The sequence below is a fragment of the Moschus berezovskii genome, chromosome 15, assembly GCF_049115385.1.
Source record: "Moschus berezovskii isolate FMDL1 chromosome 15, NW_MosBer_1.0, whole genome shotgun sequence".
NCBI lineage: Eukaryota > Metazoa > Chordata > Mammalia > Artiodactyla > Moschidae > Moschus > Moschus berezovskii.
The window spans coordinates 62,113,327-62,137,176 of NC_142474.1; the positions used below are offsets into that span (position 1 = coordinate 62,113,327).

The following is a 23,850-nucleotide window of genomic DNA, read 5'->3' on the forward strand; positions in this document are numbered from 1 at the left end:
TATCTCCTGAAATGGGATTTTTAAAGTCCATAAATTTAAATCACCTATCACTGACTGAAAAATATTCCAGATGGAGTTAATTCAACTAGAATTTGTGTCAGGAACTACTGAGAAAATAAAGACTAACTGAGGTTTAGGGAAAGGAAGTCCCAAAACAAATACCAATCAAAAATAGTGCAAACTGTCACACCATAAATGTGAATTCCTAGTTGATTTCTAAAATACTATGCAAGTGAAGCAAAAACAAAAAATGGGAAATCAATTCTAGGTGTTTCCTAAGAAATGAATAACAATGAACTGAACTATTTAGTCTATATTTAGGTTAAGTAAAACTGAATTAGTGCCAACTGTCTTTTCCAAAGACCAAACTGTCCTTCTAAGATAACACTTTTCATTAAGATAATTAAATGTCACTTAGCAACTCACAGTATTTTCATAACAATAGTTTAAAACGACTTGCTTGTGAAGGTGAAAGGAGGATGGTGGTGGTGGGAGGGAGGGGTAGAGGGGGAAACAAAGGGCTAGGCCTACCTGAACCAAGTGGAGAGGAGCCCACACTGAGGCTCTGCACACTCCCATTCCTGAGTGGCGTGGGGGATTTCTGAAGACTAGAGCTGGTAACACTTCCTGCAGCTGATGCTACAGATGACGTTGGTGAAGCAGAAGAAACTGAGAGATGAGAAACATTCTCTTGATTTTTGTTTCCTTTGGGTCTACCAGGCCCATGCTTACTTTGCTTATTTCCTTTTCTTTTCTTTTCCTTTACAGTTTCTTCTTCTATGCCAGAAGTTTGAGCCCGCTTATATCCTGCTGTAGGGAGGCTGGAATTACCCAAATCTCCAGGTGAATTTTCAAAGCTCTTAGGCTGCGAAATAACAGCTGAGGCTGAAGGGAGACCAATTATGGAACTAAAACTATTTACCCCCCCTTCCTGGTTTCCAGACTCTCCTTTATGTACATCTTTGGTTGATGATGACTGCTGGGAGTGAGTATAACTGTCATTACGCAGATCTGAGTCTGTAAAGTTCAAGAAATCCTGGGGAGACTGTACTGAACTTCCCGAAGATGATTTTACACTGCCTGGAGTTCCTGAAAAACTACCTGTAGTGGGGGGAAAAAAATGGGGTAGGAAAAGAAAAAATTGGATGCAAAAGTTCCCATGAGCAGTAGAAATGATACAATCAGCAAAAAGAGAGAATGAAAAAAACTCTAAAACCAAGGACATCAGTATATAACCCAGCTAGATTTTTTTTAAAAAATTACTGAAATCAAGTTTATCTATAAAATTACACTTGTCATTATATAGTTATTAAATTGATTATTAACTCTTGAATTACAAGCTACTATTTGTACAATTGCCAAGATATAAGATGCGGATTTTTTAACCTACCTTTTACCATGGTAGCATTCCTCAATTCTCCCCCAAATGCCTTATATATGCTAAGGAAGGACTGCTGCTGCTGAGTCACTTCAGTCGTGTCCGACTCTGTGTGATCCCTTAGACGGAAGCCCACCAGGCTCCCCCGTCCCTGGGATTCTCCAGGCAAGAACACTGGAGTGGGTTGCCATTTCCTTCTCCAATGTGTGAAAGTGAAAAGTGAAAGTGAAGTCGCTCAGTCGTGTCCGACCCTTAGCGACCCCATGGACTGCAGCCTACCAGGCTCCTCCATCCATGGGATTATCTAGGCAAGAGTACTGGAGTGGCTTGCCATTAACAGCAAAGTCTCAAGAAGACTTTCAAAAGACTATAATTGAACTCTGAATGGCATGGGGAACTTTCTCTTTTTCAATTATTAAGATATGATTATAAATGCTCCCAACATATAGTAAGAACCAAAAGATGTTGCTTAAGTCATTAAGTTTTGAGTTTTAACTTCAAAATAATGTTGGTAAATTTTATCACTCAGTTACATCTACCCCACCAAAACATGACTTTGATAAAATAATAACGATCACATGGAATAATATACATAACTCACATTTCTCCCAGTCTAACTCTTATGGAGCTGCATAAAGAAAAGAAACTAGCCACTTACATTTTGCTACTGCTTTTATGAAAGTAAAATCATAGGAGAGGTACCTCTCATAAAACTTCCAAAACTGTTTACTTCCCCCACTCTTTAAAGAATACTAGTAGCCCATCGTGTCATTATGAGATATAAGAACCTCAAGGTTCTATTTACCAGGTGAAAACTAATGGCTGTGATGAAATAAGTTCAGTCCACCATTTCACTTTATCAAACCCTCTTGTCACACTTACCAAATGAAGTAACACACGTTTAGATTCAGTTTTGACCACATAACTATTGTGTTTCATAAAACTAAACTATATCAGGTTTTAAAACTATTATACTTAGAAACAAAAGCTCAAAATGAAGTGTTCTGTTGGCAGTGGAAATTCCAAGCTAAATACTAAATTTTATTGCAGAGCACATTCATAGGTAATCACACATAAATTCACTTAAATATTCAGAAAGATATTCTTCCTTACACACAAGAAATAATTTATTTTTAACTAAAGTCTCAAGGTTTTGGTTTTTAAATTTTAAGTTCTTCTGAAATGGCTCATTTAGAAAACAATAATAGTTCTAAAATTTAACTTTTTCAAGAGAATATCTGCCTTATTCATTTATGAAATTACGTGTACTTCTGTGACCATTTTCAGGCCATATCTGTATAGAAAAACATACATATTAAGAAGCCATTTACATTACATCAATCATTTAAGTATAACCGCAATTTGCCACTTAATTAGCAGCTATAAAGACGTTCTATATTATCCATTCTGATCTGTCACCATCTGTCTTTTTCCTGCACATTTTTGTTTTTACAGCTGGTGTTAAAAGCTCACAACAGTAAGGCAAATAATTTAAAACATCTAGTATATGCAATACTTTAAATGTATATTTTCTAAAATTCACATACAATCCTGAAATTTAAAAAGAAAAAACACAATTACTTTCAATGCTCTAATATAAATTTCAACTTTCAAAACGTTTTAGAATGTCACCTCAGATATGAAAACATAACACATCTCTATCATATCTTAACAGAAGCAGGGAAAGACTCCAATGTTGTTAAGTTTAAGAAAATGAGAAATTTCTTTTCTAAATGGATTAGTACTTCAAAGATACGATTAAAAGCTCAAAAATGCAATTTTAGCAGTACAAAATAAGGTCTTCATTACAAAGAAGAAATAAATGAATTGTGCCAATCACATTCAAAATGTGAATGAAGTTACATTAAAAATTACAATTTTACGAGATTCCTTGGCAGTTTAGTGGTTAGGACTGAGCACTTTCACCTTAGGGCTTCGATTCAACCCTTGACACGGAAACTAAGATCCTGCAATTCGCGTGGCATGGCCAAAAAAAAAAAAATTACAGTTCTACTATTTATTTTACAAAGTATCATAAAAATAATATACTGTAAATTTAATACACACAAAATAGCAAATTTAGCATTTTCTTTTCTATCTAACTTTTTGTTACATGAGGAAAAAGAAAAAAAAATATTTAGGACTTGAAAATCTTGAAATCCAAAAATAACTTCTTAATGAAGAGGTCAGTGACTAAGCAATATTTCTACATATTCAAATTATGTCCTGGCAGATTTGGGGTATAATTTTTATCATCATTTCAAAAGTTTGATTAGGGTGAAAGAAAAGACAGCTTTTCCCCCTCGTTTACTCCTAGGAGTCAAAGGGCAGGATGGGAGGTGGCGGAGAAAAGGAGACCTTTATTTCATACTTTATTAAATATATTTGTTTGGAACAGTTTTGAACATTTATATTTCTCAAAATATTTACGTCCATGATAAAAATTATACAAAGTAAAAACCTAGAATATTTGGCTAACTGATTCTAAAGTTTAGGGGAGTTATTCTCTTCTCCAAAAAACAGTATTGCCATATATTAAAAAAAACACAGCATACCTTGTTAATTCTGAATATCAGTTAAATAGCGAATTATTTTTTCAGTATAAGTATGTCCCAAAAGAATACATAAAACATATTTACACTGAAAAAAAAAAAGCTGTTTAACTAAAACTCAAAATTGGGTATTCATAATTACCAAAAAGATACGGGGCTTCCCTTGTAGCTCAGTCGGTAAATAATCTGCCTGCAGTGCAGGAAACCTGGGTTCGATCCTTGGGTTGGGAAGATTCCCTGGAGAAGGAAATGGCAACTCACTCCAGTATCCTTGCCTGGAAAATCTCACGGACAGAGAAGCCTGGTGGGCTGCAGACCATGGGGTAGCAAAACGTCCGGCGCGACTGAGCAACTAACACTTAACTTATGTAGGCTGAGTAAAATTCGACTTTAAATGTCAAGCTTCATAATAAATGCACTCAGTTCAGTTCAGTCTCTCAGTCATGTCCGACTCTTTGCGACCCCATGAATCACAGCACGCCAAGCCTCCCTGTCCATCACCAACTCCCGGAGTTCACTCAAACTCATGTCATTCGAATCGGTGATAACATCCAGCCATCTCATTCTCTGTCGTCCCCTTCTCCTCCTGCCCCTAATCCCTCCCAGGATCAGAATCTTTTCCAGTGAGTCAACTCATCGCAAGAGGTGGCCAAAGTATTGGAGTTTCAGCTTTAGCATCAGTCTTTCCAATGAACACCCAGGATTGATCTCCTTTAGATTGGACTGGCTGGATCTCCTTGCAGTACAAGGGACTCTCAAGAGTCTTCTCCAGCACCACAGTTCAAAAGCATCAATTCTTCAGCGATCAGCTTTCTTCACAGTCCAACTCTCACATCCATACATGACCACTGGAAAAACCATAGCCTTGACTAGACGGACCTTTGTTGGCAAAGTAATGTCTCTGCTTTTAAAATGTTATCTAGGTTGGTCATAACTTTCCTTCCAAGGAGTAAGCGTCTTTTAATTTCATGGCTGCAATCAGCATCTGCAGTGATTTTGGAGCCCAAAAAAATAAAGCCTGACACTGTTTCCGCTGTTTTCCGATCTATTTCCCATGAGGTGATGGGACCAGATGCCATGATCTTTGTCTACTGAATGTTGAGCTTCAAGCCAACCTTTTCACTCTCCTCTTTCACTTTCATCAAGAGGCTTTTTAGTTCCTCTTCACTTTCTGTCATAAGGGAGGTGTCATTTGCATATCTGAGGTTATTGATATTTCTCCCAGCAATCTTGATTCCAGCTTGTGGTTCTTCCAGCCCAGCGTTCCTCATGATGTACTCTGCATTTAAGTTAAATAAGCAGGGTGACAATATACAACCCTGACGTACTCCTTTTCCTATTTGGAACCAGTCTGTTGTTCCATGTACAGTTCTGACTGTTGCATCTGACCTGCATAAAGGTTCCTCAAGAGGCAGGTCAGGTGGTCTGGGATTCCCATCCCTTTCAAAATGTTCCACAGTTTATTGTGATCCACACAGTCAAAGGCTTTGGCATAGTCAATGAAGCAGAAATAGATGTTTTTCTGGAACTCTCTTGCTTTCTCCATGATCCAGCAGATGTTGGCAATTTGATCTCTGGTGCCTCTGCCTTTTCTAAAACCTGCTTGAACATCCGAAAGTTCTCGGTTCACATATTGCTGAAGCCTGGCTTGGAGAATTTTGAGCATGACTTTACTAGCATGTGAGATGAGTGCAACTGTGAGGTACTTTGAGCATTCTTTGGCATTGCCTTTCTTTGGGATTGGAATGAAGACTGACCTTTTCCAGTCCTGTGGCCACTGCTGAGTTTTCCAAATTTGCTGGAATATTGAGTGCAGCACTTTCACAGCATCAACTTTCAGGATTTGAAATAGCTCAATTGGAATTCCATCACCTCCACTAGCTTTGTTCATAGTGATGCTCTCTAAGGCCCACTTGACTTCACATTCCGAGATGTCTGGTTCTAGGTCAGTGATCACGTTATCGTGATTATCTTGGTCGTGAAGATCTTCTTTGTACAGTTCTTCTGTGAATTCTTGCCACCTCTTCTTAATATCTTCTGCTTCTGTTAGGTCCATACCATTTCTGTCCTTTATCGAGCCCATCTTTGCACGAAATGTTCCCTTATTATCTCTAATTTTCTTGAAGAGATCTCTTGTTTTTCCTATTCTGTTGTTTTCCTCTATTTCTTTGCATTGATTGCTGAGGAAGGCTTTCTTATCTCTCCTTGCTATTCTTTGGAACTCTGCATTCAGATGCTCATATCTTTCCTTTTCTCTTTTGTTTTTCGCGTCTCTTCTTTTCTCAGCTATTTGTAAGGCCTCCTCAGACAGCCATTTTGCTTTTTTGCATTTCTTTTCCATGGAGATGGTCTTGGTCCCTTTCTCATTTACAATGTCATGAACCTCCGTCCAGAATTCATCAGGCCCTCTATCTCTCAAATCTAGTCCCTTAAAACTATTTTTCACTTCCACCGTATAATCATAAGGGATTTGATTTAGGTCATATCTGAATGGTCTAGTGGTTTTCCCTACTTTCTTCAACTTAAGTCTGAATTTGACAACAAGGAGTTCATGATCTGAGCCACAGTCAGCTCCTGGTCTTGTTTTTGCTAACTGTACAGAGCTTCTCCATCTTTGGCTGCAAAGAATATAAGCAATCTGATTTCGGTGTTGCCCATCTGGTGATGTCCATGTATAGAGATGTTGTTGGAAGAGGGTGTTTGCTACGACCAATGCGTTCTCTTGGCAAAACTCTATTAGCCTTTGCCCTGCTTCATTCCGTGCTCCAAGGCCAAATTTGCCTGTTACTCCAGGTGTTTCTCGACTTCCTACTTTTGCATTCCAGTCCCCTATAATGAAAAGGACATCTTTTCTGGGTGTTAGTTCTAAAAGGTCTTGTCGGTCTTCATAGAACCATTCAACTTTGGCTTCTTCAGCATTACTGGTTGGGGCATAGGCCTGGATTACTGTAATATTGAATGGTTTGCCTTGGAAACGAACAGAAATCATTCTGTCGTCTTTAAGATCGCATCCAAGTACTGCATTTCGGACTCTTTTGTTGACCATGATGGCTACTCCATTTCTTCTAAGGGATTCCTGCCCACAGTAGTAGATATAATGGTCATCTGAGTTAAATTCACCCATTCCAGTCCATTTTAGTTAACTGATTCCTAGAATGTCTATGTTCACTCTTGCCATTTCCTGTTTGACTGTTCAACTGGGAAAGATAAATAAAAGCAATTTATAAAATGGAATTGACTTTTCTATTGAGCATAAAGGAATGGAAAACTCCAGCTCTTATTATTTTTCTCCCCAAACTTTTAACTTTATTCCACATCTATTTTAACATTTAAAAAAATTACAGTTCAACTTTAGAAGCACAGGTCATAACACAAAAGGAAAGAGTAGGTCCCAGAAACATTTTAAGAAGGAATATTAGACTTTGAAGTAATCTTACTATAGCAATTAATCATAAAAATACCTCTAATTATCCAAGTTATAAGCAAAAAGTAAATTCTTTTATAAAACTTAACTACTATTAATCATCATAAGAACAAGTATTTCAACTAAAACATCGTAAGTAATACCTTGCTGGAAAGGACTAGCAGCTGATACAGTCGTTCCTGGATTTCTTCCACCAGGCTTTCTTCCCCTTTGACCTGAGCTGTGAGTTGAAGATTTCTTTCCTTTGCTCTCTGACCCTCTAGTCTCTGAAACATCTTTTGCACTAGTAGTGTGCGCAGAGACTTCCTGGAAATTTGCATTTGTAAATCGAGCTGCAGTATCTTCCAAGCGCTTCAAGGATCCAGATATAGAGTTGCTGCTAGTGCTTGTATAAGTCTAACATTTTGATTGAGAAATAAAGTAAAAGGAAAAAGAATTGATTACAATTTGTCTGCAAGTGGAAGAAAGATGGCACATTAATAATAAATAATTACTGGACTTGTAAAATAAAAATATGAAAACTTCAGCTATAAAAATAAGTCAGTCTGCCTAAGAAAATCAAGCAAAAGTTTATTTTAGAGTCTGGTATAAATATTTCTTTTTAAAATGTATATAATTTATAACATGGCTGTTTGAACATCAAACTGCAGCAATTAGTAAAAGTACCTATTAGTTGTTTTATTTAGTGACTCAGATTAAGCAACACAGAAGATATTTGTTTCTCAAGAAGCATCATTTTCAACAAAAACATTTCACTTCTAGACATGAATTTAAACAAGTTTTAGTGCTCAGTACAGCAAGGCAACACCTAGAAAGAAGCAAGGTAACTTCAATTTCATTAGTGGGCCACATCCATGAGATTGCATGGATCTAGCATAGGTCAGAGCAAGAACTTTTAGAATTGAGGTGAAGGCTGTTTTTCAAAAGGGAAGCTTAAAACCCCTAAAACAGAAACCATTTTTCCCGAGTATTAAGGAGAGGAAACAGTTATATTGTGCAGTTAAGATTTCTAAAAATTAAAAGTACAATTACACCATAAAACTGATTCTCAATCATTCCCTATATTTAGTTGGGGAGGGGGGCAAGATAAAGACTGAGTAAATGGTTTTCAGTTTTTGATAACATTTTAATATAAGGTGTGTGCAAATAATGACCAATTAAATAACTCTGAAAGTATGCTGCCAGATGTAAATTAATCAACATGCTTTGAAATGAAAGGTTCGTTTGATTCAAAGAGTGTTGTCATTGTTAAACTGGTGCCTGGACTATAACTAGACCTAAATTTCTGTTGAATAAATAAATACTTTTCAAATACATCTACCTGAAACCTCTGATGGAACACAAGTCAAAAATCTGAAAATATGCAAAACTGAAATTTCCCAAACATAACCACTCAATACAAAACATTGGATAAATTTGAAAAACAAGAAAATGACAATGTAAAATCAGGTTTGTTACAAAATCATTTTTAGCAAATCAATGTTCAAGGAAAGTAATAAGAGAAAACTTCAAATGTTCTGAAAACCAAAGATTCTTTACTATTACTTTTCTCCTACGTGCCTCCCTGGTGCTACACCCATCCCATAACATCAAACATCCAAGAACAGATTTTCATCATCAAATACAAAAGACATAATATTATCACTGTTGTAATAAACTATAATCCACAAATAAGAACAAAGTTTTCAAAGTATGTTTCAGGAGAAAACAAACTCCCAATAACAAACCAATCATATTTAAGCTGATTAAACTTCATGGATGACCTCAGAAATGTGAACCTTTCCCATCCAGATAATTCACTTTGGAAATTGCCTGAAATTTCCTTTTCAAATATTTTTTCCCCAATAATTCGAGTTGATTCTGAGGTTTCCCATACCACTCATCTGACCCTAATGAAGTTTAAAAGTCATCTAAAGTAGACTTTTGAAGGTGTACTTCATTCAGATATTCTATGTGTCAAATAAGGAAAAGGAGAGAAAACTTGGTAGAATACCAACAACAAAAATAGACTAGCCTTCCTGGTGGCTCAAGGGTAAAGAATCAGCTTGCCAATGCAGGAGACACAGGTTCAATCCATGGGTGAGAAAGAAGGATTCCACGTGCCACACAGCAACTACTTATGCACCACATCTACCTGACCCTCTGCTCTAGAGGCCAGGAGCAGCAACTACTGAGTCTGTGTGTCACACAACTGAAGTGCAAATGCTCCAGAACCTTTACTCTGCAAAGAGAAGCCTGTGCACTGACACTGAGGAGTAGTCCCCACTTGCCTTACTAGAGAAAATCCATGCAGCAATAAAGACACAACACAATCAAAAATTAGTAATTAAAACTATAAAAAAAAAAGACTATCTGTTTCCACATATCCATCTAAATTAAGGCTAGTCAATCACCTTCAAGTTAGGCTTCAGCAGTATGTGAATATAGAGATGTACAAGCTGGATTTAGAAAAGACAGAAGAACCAGAGATCAAATTGCCAACATTCGAAGAAGCATGGAGAAAGCATGGGCATTACAGAAAAACACCTACTTCTGTTTCACTGATTACACTAAACCCTCTGACTGTGTGGATCACAACAAACAGTAGAAAATTCTTAAAAGAGATGGGAGTAGCAGACCACCTTAACTGCCTCCTCAGAAACCTGTTTACAGGTCAAGAAGCAACAGTTAGAACGAGACATGGAACAATGGACTGATTCAAACTTGGCAAAGCAGTATATCAAGGCTGCACATTGACACCCTGCTTGCTTAACTTATATGCAGAGTACATCATGTGCAACACTGGGCTGGGTGAATCAAACGCTGGAATGAAGCCTGTCAGGAAAAATATCAATAATCGCAGATGATATCACCCTAATTGCAGAAAGCAAAAAGGAACTAAAGAGCCTCTTGATGAAGGTGAAAGAGGAGAGTGAGAAAGCTGACTTAAAACTCAACAAACATTCAAAAAACTAAGATAATGGCATCCAGTCCCATCACTTCATGGCAAACAGAAGGGGAAAAAGTGGAAACAGTGACAGATTTTACTTTCCTGGGCTCCAAAATTACTGGACATGGCTACTGCAGCCAAAATATTAAAAGATGCTTGCCCACTGGACAAAAAGCTATGACAAAACCTAGTCAGCATATTAAAAGTGTAGAAATCACTTTGACAACAAAGATCCTTCTAATCAAAGCTACGGTTTTTTTCCAGTAGTCACGTACAGATGCAAGACTTGGACCATAAAGAAGGCTGAGAGCAAAAGAATTGATGCTTTCAAACTGTGATGCAGGAGAATTTCTCTTGAGAGTCCCTTGGACTGCAAGGAGATCAACCAGTCAATCCTAAAGAAATCAACCCTGAATACACATCGGAAAGACTGATATTGAAACTGAATCTCCAATATTTTGGCCACTTGATGCTAAGAGTCAATGCACTGGAAAAGACCCTGATGCTGGGAAAGATCAAAGGGCAGGAGAAGAAGAGGGGTAGAGGGGATGAAATGGTTGGGTGGCATCACCAACTCAATGGCCATGAATTTGCACAAACTCCAGGAGATAGTAAAGGACAGGGAAGCCTGGCAGGCTGCAGTCTATAGGGTCACAAAGAGACAAACACAACCTAGCAACTAAACAATAACAAAATCTTCCCAAGTCACTTAATTCGATATCCCTGCTTGTCCCAGAACTATAAATATATCCATAAATCCAACGAAAACATGATATTTGGAAGAAAAGGTATTATTACAAAGAAAGCAATTAATGAAAATTACACAAATTTTAGTGACCAAAGTAGTAATAAATTAATCATAACATTTTATTTTTTATAAACCTCAACACCTAAGTTTCAAAAGATATCACAGGTTTCTTAATCAGAAAGAAAAAAATTTCAGCCAAAGATTCTACCACTTAAAATTTTCTACATTATGAAAAAGAAAAAAAAGGCTCTAGAGGTTTTACTCAAACAGCCCTCTACCTTAATGCCAAGTTTGTAACTTAAGAGTATTTGTTTCACAACATGCTGTTTAAATAATATGGCACTGTGGAGTTCCATTACAACATACAATCAATCAAAACCAAGAAGGTGGAGAAAAAAAGTGTAGGCAGGAGGACAGCCAAGGGAGACACAATGAGTAGGCTCCCAACATCACAAACCTCTGTTTTCTCACTCACTTTCACAACCTACATAACTCTTACATGTAAGCATCTCACTGCTCTGAGAGCCATGATAGTGCTTAAAAATACATATTTTACAAATAATTGGCCATAAAATATAAACTAACTACTTCAAATGGTACTCAACTAGGTAAATACAGCCTTGCTTATTTTCATTTCTACTAGAGATAAAATTGGGTATCTGGCTACAGTGACAGTCTTTAGAGAACTGCATAAACATTTTGTGATTTATAGGTAACGAAAGAAGCTGAAGTTGAACGGTTCTATGAAGACCTGCAAGACCTTTTAGAACTAACACCCAAAAAAGATGTCCTTTTCATTATAGGGGACTGGAATGCAAAAGTAGGAAGTCAAGAAACACCTGGAGTAATAGGCAAATTTGGCCTTGGAGCACGGAATGAGGCAGGGCAAAGGCTAGTAGAGCTTTGCCAAGAGAACGCACTGGTCATAGCAAACACCCTCTTCCAACAACACAAGAGAAGACTCTACACATGGACATCACCAGATGGTCAACACCGAAATCAGACTGATTATATTCTTTGCAGCCAAAGATGGAGAAGCTGTATACAGTTAGCAAAAACAAGACCAGGAGCTGACTGTGGCTCAGATCATGAACTCCTTATTGTCAAATTCAGGCTTAAGTTGAAGAAAGTAGGGAAAACCACTAGACCATTCAGATATGACCTAAATCAAATCCCTTATGATTATACAGTGGAAGTGAGAAATAGGTTTAAGGGACTAGATCTGATAGACAGAGTGCCTGATGAACTCTGGACGGAGGTTCGGGACATTGTAAAGGAGAAAGGGACTAAGACCATCTCCATGGAAAAGAAATGCAAAAAAGCAAAATGGCTGTCTGAGGAGGCCTTACAAATAGCTGAGAAAAGAAGAGACGTGAAAAGCAAAGGAGAAAAGGAAAGATATGAGCATCTGAATGCAGAGTTCCAAAGAATAGCAAGGAGAGATAAGAAAGCCTTCCTCAGCGAACAATGAAAAGAAACAGAGGAAAACAACAGAACAGGAAAAACAAGAGATCTCTTCAAGAAAATTAGAGATAATAAGGGAACATTTCGTGCAAAGATGGGCTCGATAAAGGACAGAAATGGTATGGACCTAACAGAAGCAGAAGATATTAAGAAGAGGTGGCAAGAATACACAGAAGAACTGTACAAAAAAGATCTTCATGACCAAGATAAGTACGATGGCGTGATCACTCACCTGGATCCAGACATCTCAGAATGTGAAGTCAAGTGGGCCTTAGAGAGCATCACTATGAATAAAGCTAGTGGAGGTGATGGAATTCCAATTGAGCTATTTCAAATCCTGAAATATGATGCTGGGAAAGTGCTGCACTCAATATTCCAGCAAATTTGGAAAACTCAGCAGTGGCCACAGGACTGGAAAAGGTCAGTCTTCATTCCAATCCCAAAGAAAGGCAATGCCAAAGAATGCTCAAACTACCGCACAATTGCACCCATCTCACACGCTAGTAAAGTCATGCTCAAAATTCTCCAAGCCAGGCTTCAGCAATATATGAACCGAGAACTTCCAGATGTTCAAGCAGGTTTTAGAAAAGGCAGAGGCACCAGAGATCAAATTGCCAATATCCGCTGGATCATGGAGAAAGCAAGAGAGTTCCAGAAAAACATCTATTTCTGCTTCATTGACTATGCCAAAGCCTTTGACTGTGTGGATCACAATAAACTGTGGAACATTCTGAAAGGGATGGGAATACCAGACCACCCAACCTGCCTCTTGAGAAACTTGTATGCAGGTCAGGAAGCAAGAGTTAGAACTGTACATGGAACAACAGACTGGTTCCAAATAGGAAAAGGAGTATGTCAAGGTTGTATATTGTCACCCTGCTTATTTAACTTAAATGCAGAGTACGTCATGAGGAACGCTGGGCTGGAAGAACCACAAGCTGGAATCAAGATTGCTGGGAGAAATATCAATAACCTCAGATATGCAGATGACACTACCCTTATGGCAGAAAGAGAAGAGGAACTCAAAAGCCTCTTGATGAAAGTGAAAGAGGAGAGTGAAAAGGTTGGCTTGAAGCTCAACATTCAGTAGACAAAGATCATGGCATCTGGTCCCATCACCTCATGGGAAATAGATGGGGAAGCAGTGGAAACAGTGTCAGACTATTTTTTTGGGCCCAAAATCACTGCAGATGCTGATTGCAGCCATGAAATTAAAAGACGCTTACTCCTTGGAAGGAAAGTTATGATCAACCTAGATAGCATATTAAAAAGCAGAGACATTACTTTGCCAACAAAGGTCCGTCTAGTCAAGGCTATGGTTTTTCCAGTGGACATGTATGGATGTGAGAGTTGGACTGTGAAGAAAGCTGAGCGCCGAAGAATTGATGCTTTTGAACTGTGGTGTTGGAGAAGACTCTTGATAGTACCTTGGACGGCAAGGAGATCCAACCAGTCCATTCTAAAGGAGATCAGTCCTGGGTGTTCACTGGAAGGACTGATGCTAAAGCTGAAACTGCAATACTTTGGCCACCTCATGCGAAGAGTTGACTCACTGGTAAAGACTCTGATGCTGGGAGGGATTGGGGGCAGGAGGAGAAGGGGATGACAGAGAATGAGATGGCTGGATGGCATCACCGACTCGATGGACATGAGTTTGAGTGAACTCCAGGAGTTGATGATGGACAAGGAGGCCTGGCGTGCTGTGATTCATGGGGTCGCAAAGAGTCAGACACAACTGAGCGACTGAACTGAACTGAATGAATCTTTTAGGATAGACATTTAAAATATGTTTGATTTTTGTTTTATAGCTAACTATAATTACTAGTCCTCAGAGAGACATTTAAAAAATGGTTTTTTTTGTTTCATAGCTAACTATAATTATTAGTCCTCAGATTAAACCAACATACCTACTAAATAGCATTAATTAGGAACAAATATATTTCTAACTTCAAACCAAAATTTTTATATTCATAATTAGTCAAAGACTATCAGAGGTCGCCAAAGAAATAGCAGTTACTTTTTTAAAGGTATAATTGTCTTACGTTTTATTCTACAAGGCTCTGTAATCCCTTTTTGGGAGAGGAGGCACAGAGGGCATGAAAACGACCATAGCTATGCCTTCCACCAACATGATGAAACAGAATAATGCTGGTTTAATTTTTTTTCATTATGTACTATTCAAGCCTCTCATAAAATTCACAAATTTTTCACTAGCCCATTTCTTAAAATACAGCACAGACACTACCAAACATGAAGCACAGAAACTGTAGATAAAACAAAAAGATCCACAAAATAGGAAAAAATACTTGCAAATGAAGCAACAAAGTATTAATCTCCAAAATATACAAAAAGCTCATGCAGCTCAATATAAAAAAACAAACAACCCAATCAAAAAATGGGCAGAAGATCTAAATAGACATTTCTGTATGTCTTTCAATGAAGACAGATTCCCTGCTAGCTCAGCTGGTAAAGAATCCACCTACAACACAGGAGTCTCTGGTTCCATTCCTGGAGAAGATTCCCTGGAGAAGGGATAGATTACCCACTCCAGTATTCTTGGGCTTCCCTGGTGGCTCAGTTGGGAAAGAATCCGCCTGCAATGTGGGAGACCTGGGCGCGATCCCTGGATTGGGAAAATCCCCTGCAGAAGGGAATAGCTACCCACTCCAGTAATCTCGTCTGGAGAATTCCATGGACTGTATAGTCCACGGGGTCTTAAAGAGTCAAACACGACTGAGTGACTTTCACTTTTCCAAGAAGACATACAGATGGCCAAAAGGCACATGAAAAGATGTTCAATATCATTATTAAGAGAAACGCAAATCACAACTACAATGAAGTATCATTTGAAACCAGTCAGAATAGCCATCATCAAAAAATCTATAAACAATAAATGCTAGAGAGGGTCTGGAGAAAAGGGAACCCTCCTACAAATGTAAACTGATACAGCCATTGTGGAGAACGGTATGGAGGTTCTTTAAGAAACTAAAAACAGAACTACCATATGAGCCTACAATTCCACTCCTAGGAAAATACCTGGGAGAACTGTAATTTGAAAAATTACATGCACCCCAATGTTCACTGCAGCACTATTTACAATAGCCAGGACACAGAAATAAGCTAAATGTCCAACAACAGAGGAATGGATAAAGAAAATGTGGTACATAGACACAATGGTATATTACTCAGCCACAAAAAAGAACAATACAGGGACTTCCCTGGTGATCCAGTGGCTAAGACTCTACACTCCCAATGCAGGGAGCCTGGGTTCAATCCCTGGCCAGGGAACTAGATTCCACATGCTGCAACTAAGATCTGGTGCAGCCAAATAAGTAAAATGAATATTTCTTTAAATATATATGTATAATGCCATTTGTAGCAACATGGATGGAATTAGAGATTGTCATACTGAGTGAAGTAAGTCAGACACAGAAAGCAAATATCATATGATATCACTAATCTGTGGAATCTATAAAAAGGGTATAAATGAACTTATTCACAAAACAGAAGTAGAGTCACAGATGTAGAAAACAAACATATAACTTACTAGGAGATAGGAGAAGAGGGATAAATTGGGAGACTAGGGCTGATATATATGTACTACTATATATAAAACATTCAGAAAACTAAGTTCATAGCATCTGGTCCCATCACTTCACGGAAAATAGATGGGGAAACAGTGCAAACAGTGTCAGATTTTATTTTTGGGGGCTCCAAAATCACTGCGGATGCTGATTGCAGCCATTAAATTAAAAGACACTTACTCCTTGGAAGGAAAGTTATGACCAACCTAGATAGCATATTAAAAAGCAGAGACATTACTTTGCCAACAAAGGTCCATCTAGTCAAGGGTATTGTTTTTCCAGTGGTCATGTATGGATGTAAGCGCTGGACTGTGAAGAAAGCTGAGCGCAGAAGAATTGATGCTTTTGAACTGTGATGTTGGAGAAGGCTCTTCAGAGTCCCTTGGACTGCAAGGAGATCCAACCAGTCCATTCTAAAGGAGATCTGTCCTGGGCGTTCATTGGAAGGACTGATGCTATAGCTGAAACTCCAATACTTTGGCCACCTCATGCGAAGACTTGACTCACTGGAAAAGACTCTGATGCTGGGAGGGATTGGGGGCAGGAGGAGAAGGGGATGACAGAGAATGAGATGGCTGGATGGCATCACCGACTCAATGGACATTAGTTTGAGTGAACTCTGGGAGTTGGTGATGGACAGAGAGGCCTGACGTATTGTGATTCATGGGGTCACAGAGAGTTGGACACGACTGAGCGAATGAACTGAACTGAATAAGAACTTACTGTATAGCACAGGGAACTCTACTCAATACTCTGTAATGGCCTATATGGGAAAAGAATTTTTAAAAAGACTGTATATATGTTACGTATAAATGATTAACTTTACTATACACCTGAAACTAACAAAACATTGTTAATCAACTATATTCCAATAAAAATTTTTAATTAAAATAAAAACATGAAACACACAAAGACTTTTTTCACGTGCCAGTGACCAATGGGACAACATTAAGAAGCCTAATTTACATGCTACTACAGTATCCAAAAAGAAGGGGGGGGTGTGGGTGGGGAAGGAAGGAAGGAGGAAAGGACTTAAAAATAATTATAGCAGAGGGGAAAAAAAGAAAAAGTACTTTGAATAAAACAAAAAATTTCATGAAAACTATAAAACCTACAGATCAACTAACTCCAAGTACAAGAAATATGAAGAAAACTCCATGAATGCACATCATAATTATACAGTTATCACTAAAAACCAAAAATAAAGAGAAAATCTATAAAAGCAGCTGGGGGAATGGTGAGGGGACATGTCTATGTTCTAAGAAACAAGGATAAGGATGAAAACAGATTTCTCCTGAAAAAGATGCAAGGTGAAAAAAGAAGAATAAAATCTCCAATGTACTAAAAGAAACAATCATTAACCTTAAATTCTAAAGTGAGCTAAAATATCTTGCAAAAACACAGGCAAAATAATTGTTTTACAGATTTTTTTAAAAAGCTGACAGAACTAATCACCAGCAGTTAACACCACAGTAAACACTGCAGGTGGTCTTTTAGGAAGGAGGACAACAATGCAAATGTGAATGTACACAAATTAAGAGCACTAGAAACAATAATTACATGGAGAAATACAGAAGATTTTTTAATTACTTAAGTCTCTTTTTAAAGTAACCAATGACTTAGAGCAAAAATAGTAACAATTGTGAGGTTTATAAAATATGTAAAAAATTTAAAACATCACAGAAACAGGTCCAAAGAAAAAAGGATAGGAATGGAAGTATATAGTTGCAAGGTTCTCATGTGGTATGTGAAATAGTGTAATATCTCTTGAAGGCAGACTCTGACAAGCTAAAGATGTATAAACCCTAAAGCAACCAATAAAAATAACACAATGAAGAATTACTAATCAGCCACAATGGAATCACCAAAAATGGTCAATGAGAAAAAGAAAGAAAATGAAAAATGATGGGCAAATTAAAAAGGATTAACAAAGGATAGATTTAAATGCAACCATATCAATAATCACATTACATGCAAATTACCTGAACACTCCCATTAAAAGGCAGAGATTATAACAGTGAAAAAAGAAATTCAAGACTTCATGTTGCCTACAAAAAAAACCCATTTAAACAATAAATACAGAAAGATATTAAAAGCATGGGAAAGACATAGCAATCTGACACTAATTCAAAGAAATCTGAATTCATAACATTAATACCAAAGTACATTTCAAACAAGGAATATTACCAGGATAAAGATGTTTATTCATTAAGATATAAGAATCCTAAATGTTCTGTAACTAATAAGAGACTTACAAAATAAATGAAGCAAAAACTAAAGAGAAAAAAACAAAGAAATAACAAAATGTACAGTTATGGTAAGAGAGGTTCATTTCCTTTTCTCAATAATTGACTGAAAAAGTAGAACAAAAATACAAAAATAAACAAGGACATAAAGAACTTTAGCAATGTTTAAGTCAACTTGACCTAATTCATAATTCACATTTATAGAAAATCTTCATAAAATAAGAGCAGAACAAATAAATATTCTTTTGAAAAAGAAAACAACAGATAATCCATGTTCTGTGTCATTTAAAAAATAATTGAAAATGAATTATAACACAAAGATATTGAATGAGAAATCAACAAGATGTGAAAATTTTCTAAAATATTTCAACAGTAAATGAAACGCTAAGTAACCTACAGTCAAACAAGAAATCAAAAGGAAGCCATAAGATATTTGTTCAAATAAGTAAAATGAAAACGCAACATGCCAATATCATAATTTGTAAGTGGTGCTTAGAATAAAGCTTTTAGCCTTAAATGTCCATACTAGCACTTCGAGATTCTAGTCAGCATTTAATAAGGAACTTTGAAGCCTTCATCCCATCCTAACAAGTAAAAAGCCTAAGAAACTGAAAAGTCAGTAACTCTTTTTTGGTGTGTCAGAGAAGTCAGGCCACAGGGCAAACCCCCAAAATGTGACAGACAGATACAGAAGTTCACAGCATAGCCAAACAGAAATCTCCATGGCAACCAGTATCGGAGTAGGAAAACCTCAAGTGTGACTAACAAAATCGCTGAAGGTTCAGTGTGTGCAAGTCTGAGAGATAAAAATACTCAGGACTCAGAGGGAAACCCTCAAACTTTCCAAATTTCACCTCCAGGATACCTACCCAAGTCTTGACAGTGAATACCAGAAGAAAAAATACACGCATGCTTCCATTAGGGAAGGGGGGAAAGAAAGATTCTGAAAAATGCTAAGGTATTCTGTTCTTCTTAGTAAGACCTGTTCTCAGGAATCTACTCTATCAGAGCATCATCTGCTGGGGGTTGTATCAGAGCTTCAAGTATGTGGAGGAAGGGAAATATCCAACTACAACCCCCACCTGATCCTGTCCCACCAAAGCAGGGTAGGGGGTGAGAATCACTCGTGGTTCACAGTCCAAGAGCACAGGCTCACTCACTGAGAACTAACCACAGGAATACAGAATGCTTTCTGTCCCTCTTACCATCACATTATTTAAAAAGGCCTACTTATCATACTCACTTTTATCCAGTATATCATACACATCTTCTCACAAAAAACTATAAGGCACACTAAAAGACACATATACAGCATGAAAAGAATAAACAAACGTCAGAACCGAGACAGATATGGCAGAATTGTGGGAATTACCAACCCAGGAATTTTTAAAATTATGATTAGTATGTTAGGGTTTTAATGTAAAAAACAGCATGCAACAACAAATGGATATTATAAGCAAAAAACGAGAAAAAAAAAAACTCTAAGAAAAAAATTAAAGAATCTTTGAGATCAAAAACTCTATAACAAAAATGAAGACTTTGATGTACTCATTAGCACACTGGGCATGGCCAAGAAAAGCATCTCAGAGCTTGAGGATCTGAAAATAGAAACTTCAAAAAAAGAAATGTGCAGAGAAAAAACAACTAAGAAACACAGAATAATATCCAGGAATCACAAGACAACTAAAAAAGGTGTAAACACAGTTGTAGTGGGAATACCAGAAGGAAAAGAAAGGAACAGAAGTAATATCTGAAGGAATAATGACTACAAATTTAACTAAATTAAAGTCAAAAACCAAATGACAGATCCAAGAAGCTCTGAGAATACCAAGCAAGATAAAGGCCAAAAGCAAGCAAACAAACAAAAAAAATAGGCACATCATACTGAAAATGCAGAAAATCAAAGATAACGGAAAACACTCTCAAATAACCCAGAAGCTGGAAACCTTTACCTACGAAGGAGAAAAGATAAGAATTACAAATGACTTCTTTTCAGGAACAATGCAAACAATGGAGTGATGTAAAATATTCAGTGTTTAGGGGAAAAAAAAACTAGAATTCTGCACACTGCAAAATTATCCTAAAAGAGTGAAAGACAAAGACAAAAATTGAGGTAATTTGTTACTGGTAGCCCTGCCTTGCAATAAATGTGAGAAATTCTTCAGAGAAGGAAAATGAAAAAGGTCAGAAACATGGATTTATATGAAGAAGCACATCAGAGAATGAGTCAATGAAAGTAAAATAATTTATTTTTCTTATTATTAATTGATTTTAATAGTTTGCTCAATGATCTATTTGATTATACAGTTATATACTCATATGCTATGTATGTGCATGTGTAAGTGAGATGAATAACAGTATTGACAGAAAAGATAGGAGGTAGAAATTAGGAATACTTTGTTATTATAAGATACTTGTACCATGAAACAGTATAGTGTTATTGCATGTAGCCTTAGATACCCTGTAAAGACATACTGCAAACATGAGGACAACCAGGAAAGTAAAAGAAAAAAAAAAAAAATACAACTGATATTTTAAGAATTGAGAGAAAAAGAAATCACATAAAACATTCAATAAAAACCACAAAAGGTAGATAACATGTGAAAGACAAAAACAGGAACAAAGACCACAAACGACAAAAAAGTAACGGCTTTCGTAGATACTAAACTATATCAACAAATCATCCTAAACATAAATGGTCTAAATATACCAATTAAAAGATAGAAATGGTCAAAGTGAATCAAAAAACAAGACTCAAGTGTAGTAAATATAGAGACACACTGTGATTAAAAATCAATGGATGCAAAAAAAAATCAATAAATGGAAGATGTGCCACACTATCACTAAACTGAAGAATTCAAGAATAGCTTTATTTCAGACAGAACAGACTTAACAGCAAGGAAAGTTAACAGGAATAAAAACTGACATTATATAACAATAAAGTTATCAAGACTACAAGACAACACAGAAATCTTTCATGTGTTTCTGCCTGACATCAAAATACATGAGGCAAAAACGGACGAAACTACAAGAGATGAAATCACTCGTATAAGTAGAGATTTTAACATCCGTCTATCAGAACTGGACAAATCCAGCAGGCAAAAAATCAGTAAGGACGTATTTGAACTGACCAACATCATTAATCAGGTGGATATAATTGACATCTACAGACTACTGTATCCAATAATAGCAAAATATACATTCTTCTCAGACTCACATGACACATTCATTCACCAAAACAGATCACAGTTTACACCATAAAACACACTTCAACAAATCCTAAATAGAAATCTTATAATGTCTCCTCTCAGACCACAATGTATATAAGAAAGAAATCAATTACCAGAAAGAGAGCTTTAAAAAAAACAAATGCCAGAATGCCTGGAGATTAAACAACATAATTCTAAACAACATAAAGTTCAAGAGAACATTTTAAATATTATAAACCAAACAACAATGAAAATACAACATCAAAATGTGTGGGATGCGGTATAAGCAGTTCTTACAATGAAATTAATAGCACTAAATTCTTTTTAAAAAAACAAGCTGGTATTTGAAAAGATATGTAAAATTGATAAATCTCTAGCCAAGACAACTAAGAAAAAAAGAGAGGACACAACTGCTAATAACAGAAATGAAAGAGAGAACAATTAACTACATACATCTTGGTCATTAAAGGATAATCAAAGAATATTATGAACTCTATGTTCACAAATTCGATAACCTACTGAAAACTGATCAATTTCTTGAAAGATACAACTGTTAAAAAGTCATACAAGAGAAACAGACAATCTGAACAGGCCTAGAGTTATTAAAGAAACTGAATAAATAATGAACCACACGCACCAAAATACAGGAAGCACCAGGTCCAGATGGGTACACTGGTGAATTCTACAAAACACTTACGGAAGAAATTATACCAATAGTCTACAACCTCTTTTCTCCTGTGATCCACACAAAGGCTTTGGCATAGTCAAAGCAAAAGCAGATGTTTTTCTGGAACCTTCTTGCTTTTATGAAGATCCAATAGATGTTGGCAATTTGATCTCTGGTTTCTCTACCTTTCCTAAATCCAGCTTGAACATCTGGAAGTTCATGGTTCACATTCTGCTGAAGACTCGCTTGGAGAATGTTGAGCATTACTTTGCTAGCGTGTGAGATGAGTGCAACTGTATGGTACTCTGAGCATTCTTTGGCATTGCCTTCCTTTGGGATCGGAATGAAAACTGACCTTTTCCAGTCCTGTGGCCACTGTTGAGTCTTCCAAATTTGCTGGTACATTAGTGCAGTACCTTAAAAGCATCATCTATTAGGACTTGAAATAGCTCAACAGGAATTCCATTACCTCCACTAGCTTATTAGTTCATAGCGATGCTTCCTAAGGACCACTTGACTTCAGACTCCAGGATGTCTGGCTCTAGGTGAGTGATCACACCATCGTGTTATCTGGGTCATTAAGATATTTTTTGTATAGTTCTTCTGTGAATTCTTGCCACCTTTTCTTGATATATCTTCTGCTTCTATTAGGTCCATACCATTTTGATCCTTTATTATGTCCATCTTTGCATGAAATGTTCCCTTCAGTTCAGTCGCTCAGTTGTGTCCAACTCTGTGATCCCACGGACTGCAGCAGGTCAGGCTTCCCTGTCCATCACCAACTCCCGGAGCTTGCACAAACTCAAGACCATTGAGTCAGGGATGCCATCCAACCATCTCATCCTCTGTCTTTCCCTTTCCTCCCATCTTCAGTCTTTCCCAGGATCAGGGTCTTTTCCAATGAGTCACTTCTTCACATCAGGTGGCCAAAGTACTGGAGTTTCAGCTTCAGCCATCAGTCCTTCCAATGAATATTCAGGAATTATTTGCTTTCGGATGGACTGGTTTGATCTCTTTGCAGTCAGTCCAAGGGACTCTCAAGAGTCTTCTCCAACACCACAGTTCAAAAGCATCAACTCTTCAGCACTCAGCTTTTTCTATATTTACAGACCAAGTCTCACATCCATACACGACTACTGGAAAAACTATAGCTTTGAGCAGATGGACCTTTGTTGGCAAAGTAATGACTCTGATTTTTAATATGCTGTCCAGGTTGGTATTCGCTCTTCTTTTAAGGAATGAAATGTTCCCTTGGTATTTCTAATTTTCTTGAAGAGATCTCCAGTCTTTCCCATTCTATTGTTTTCCTCTATATCTTTGCATGGATCACTGAGAAAGGTGTCTTATCTCTCCCAGCTATTCTTTGAAACTCTGCATTCAGATGGGTATATCTTTCCTTTCTCTTTTGCCTTTAGATTCTCTTCTTTTCCTCTTTTCTCTTCTCTTCACTTCTTTAGTCAGCAATTTGTAAGGCCTCGTGGGACAACCATTTTGCCTTTTTGCATTTCTTTTTCTTGGGGATGGTGTTGATCATTGCCTCCTGTACAATGTCACAAACCTCCGTCCATAGTTCTTCAGGAACTCTATTAGGTCTAATCCCTTGAACCTATTTGTCACTTCCACTGTATAACCATAAGGGGTTTGATTTA

General features: G+C 37.1%; 1 protein-coding gene across 5 annotated transcripts in view; it reads right to left on the reverse strand.

Moving 5' to 3' along the window:
* MLLT10 (MLLT10 histone lysine methyltransferase DOT1L cofactor) overlaps nt 1-23,850 on the reverse strand; it is a 204,070-nt gene that overhangs the window by 61,982 nt on the left and 118,238 nt on the right. For all 5 annotated transcript variants that reach the window (XR_016039189.1, XR_016039188.1, XM_088844148.1 and 2 more), the window contains exons 10-11: nt 7,498-7,750; nt 532-1,101 (exon numbers count right to left, since the gene is read on the reverse strand). Coding sequence is in view for 3 of the 5 variants with exons in the window: in XM_088844148.1 (XP_088700274.1) it covers nt 532-1,101; nt 7,498-7,750 (823 nt within the window). In the remaining 2 variants the exon portion in view is untranslated. The remainder of the gene's footprint in view (nt 1-531; nt 1,102-7,497; nt 7,751-23,850) is intronic.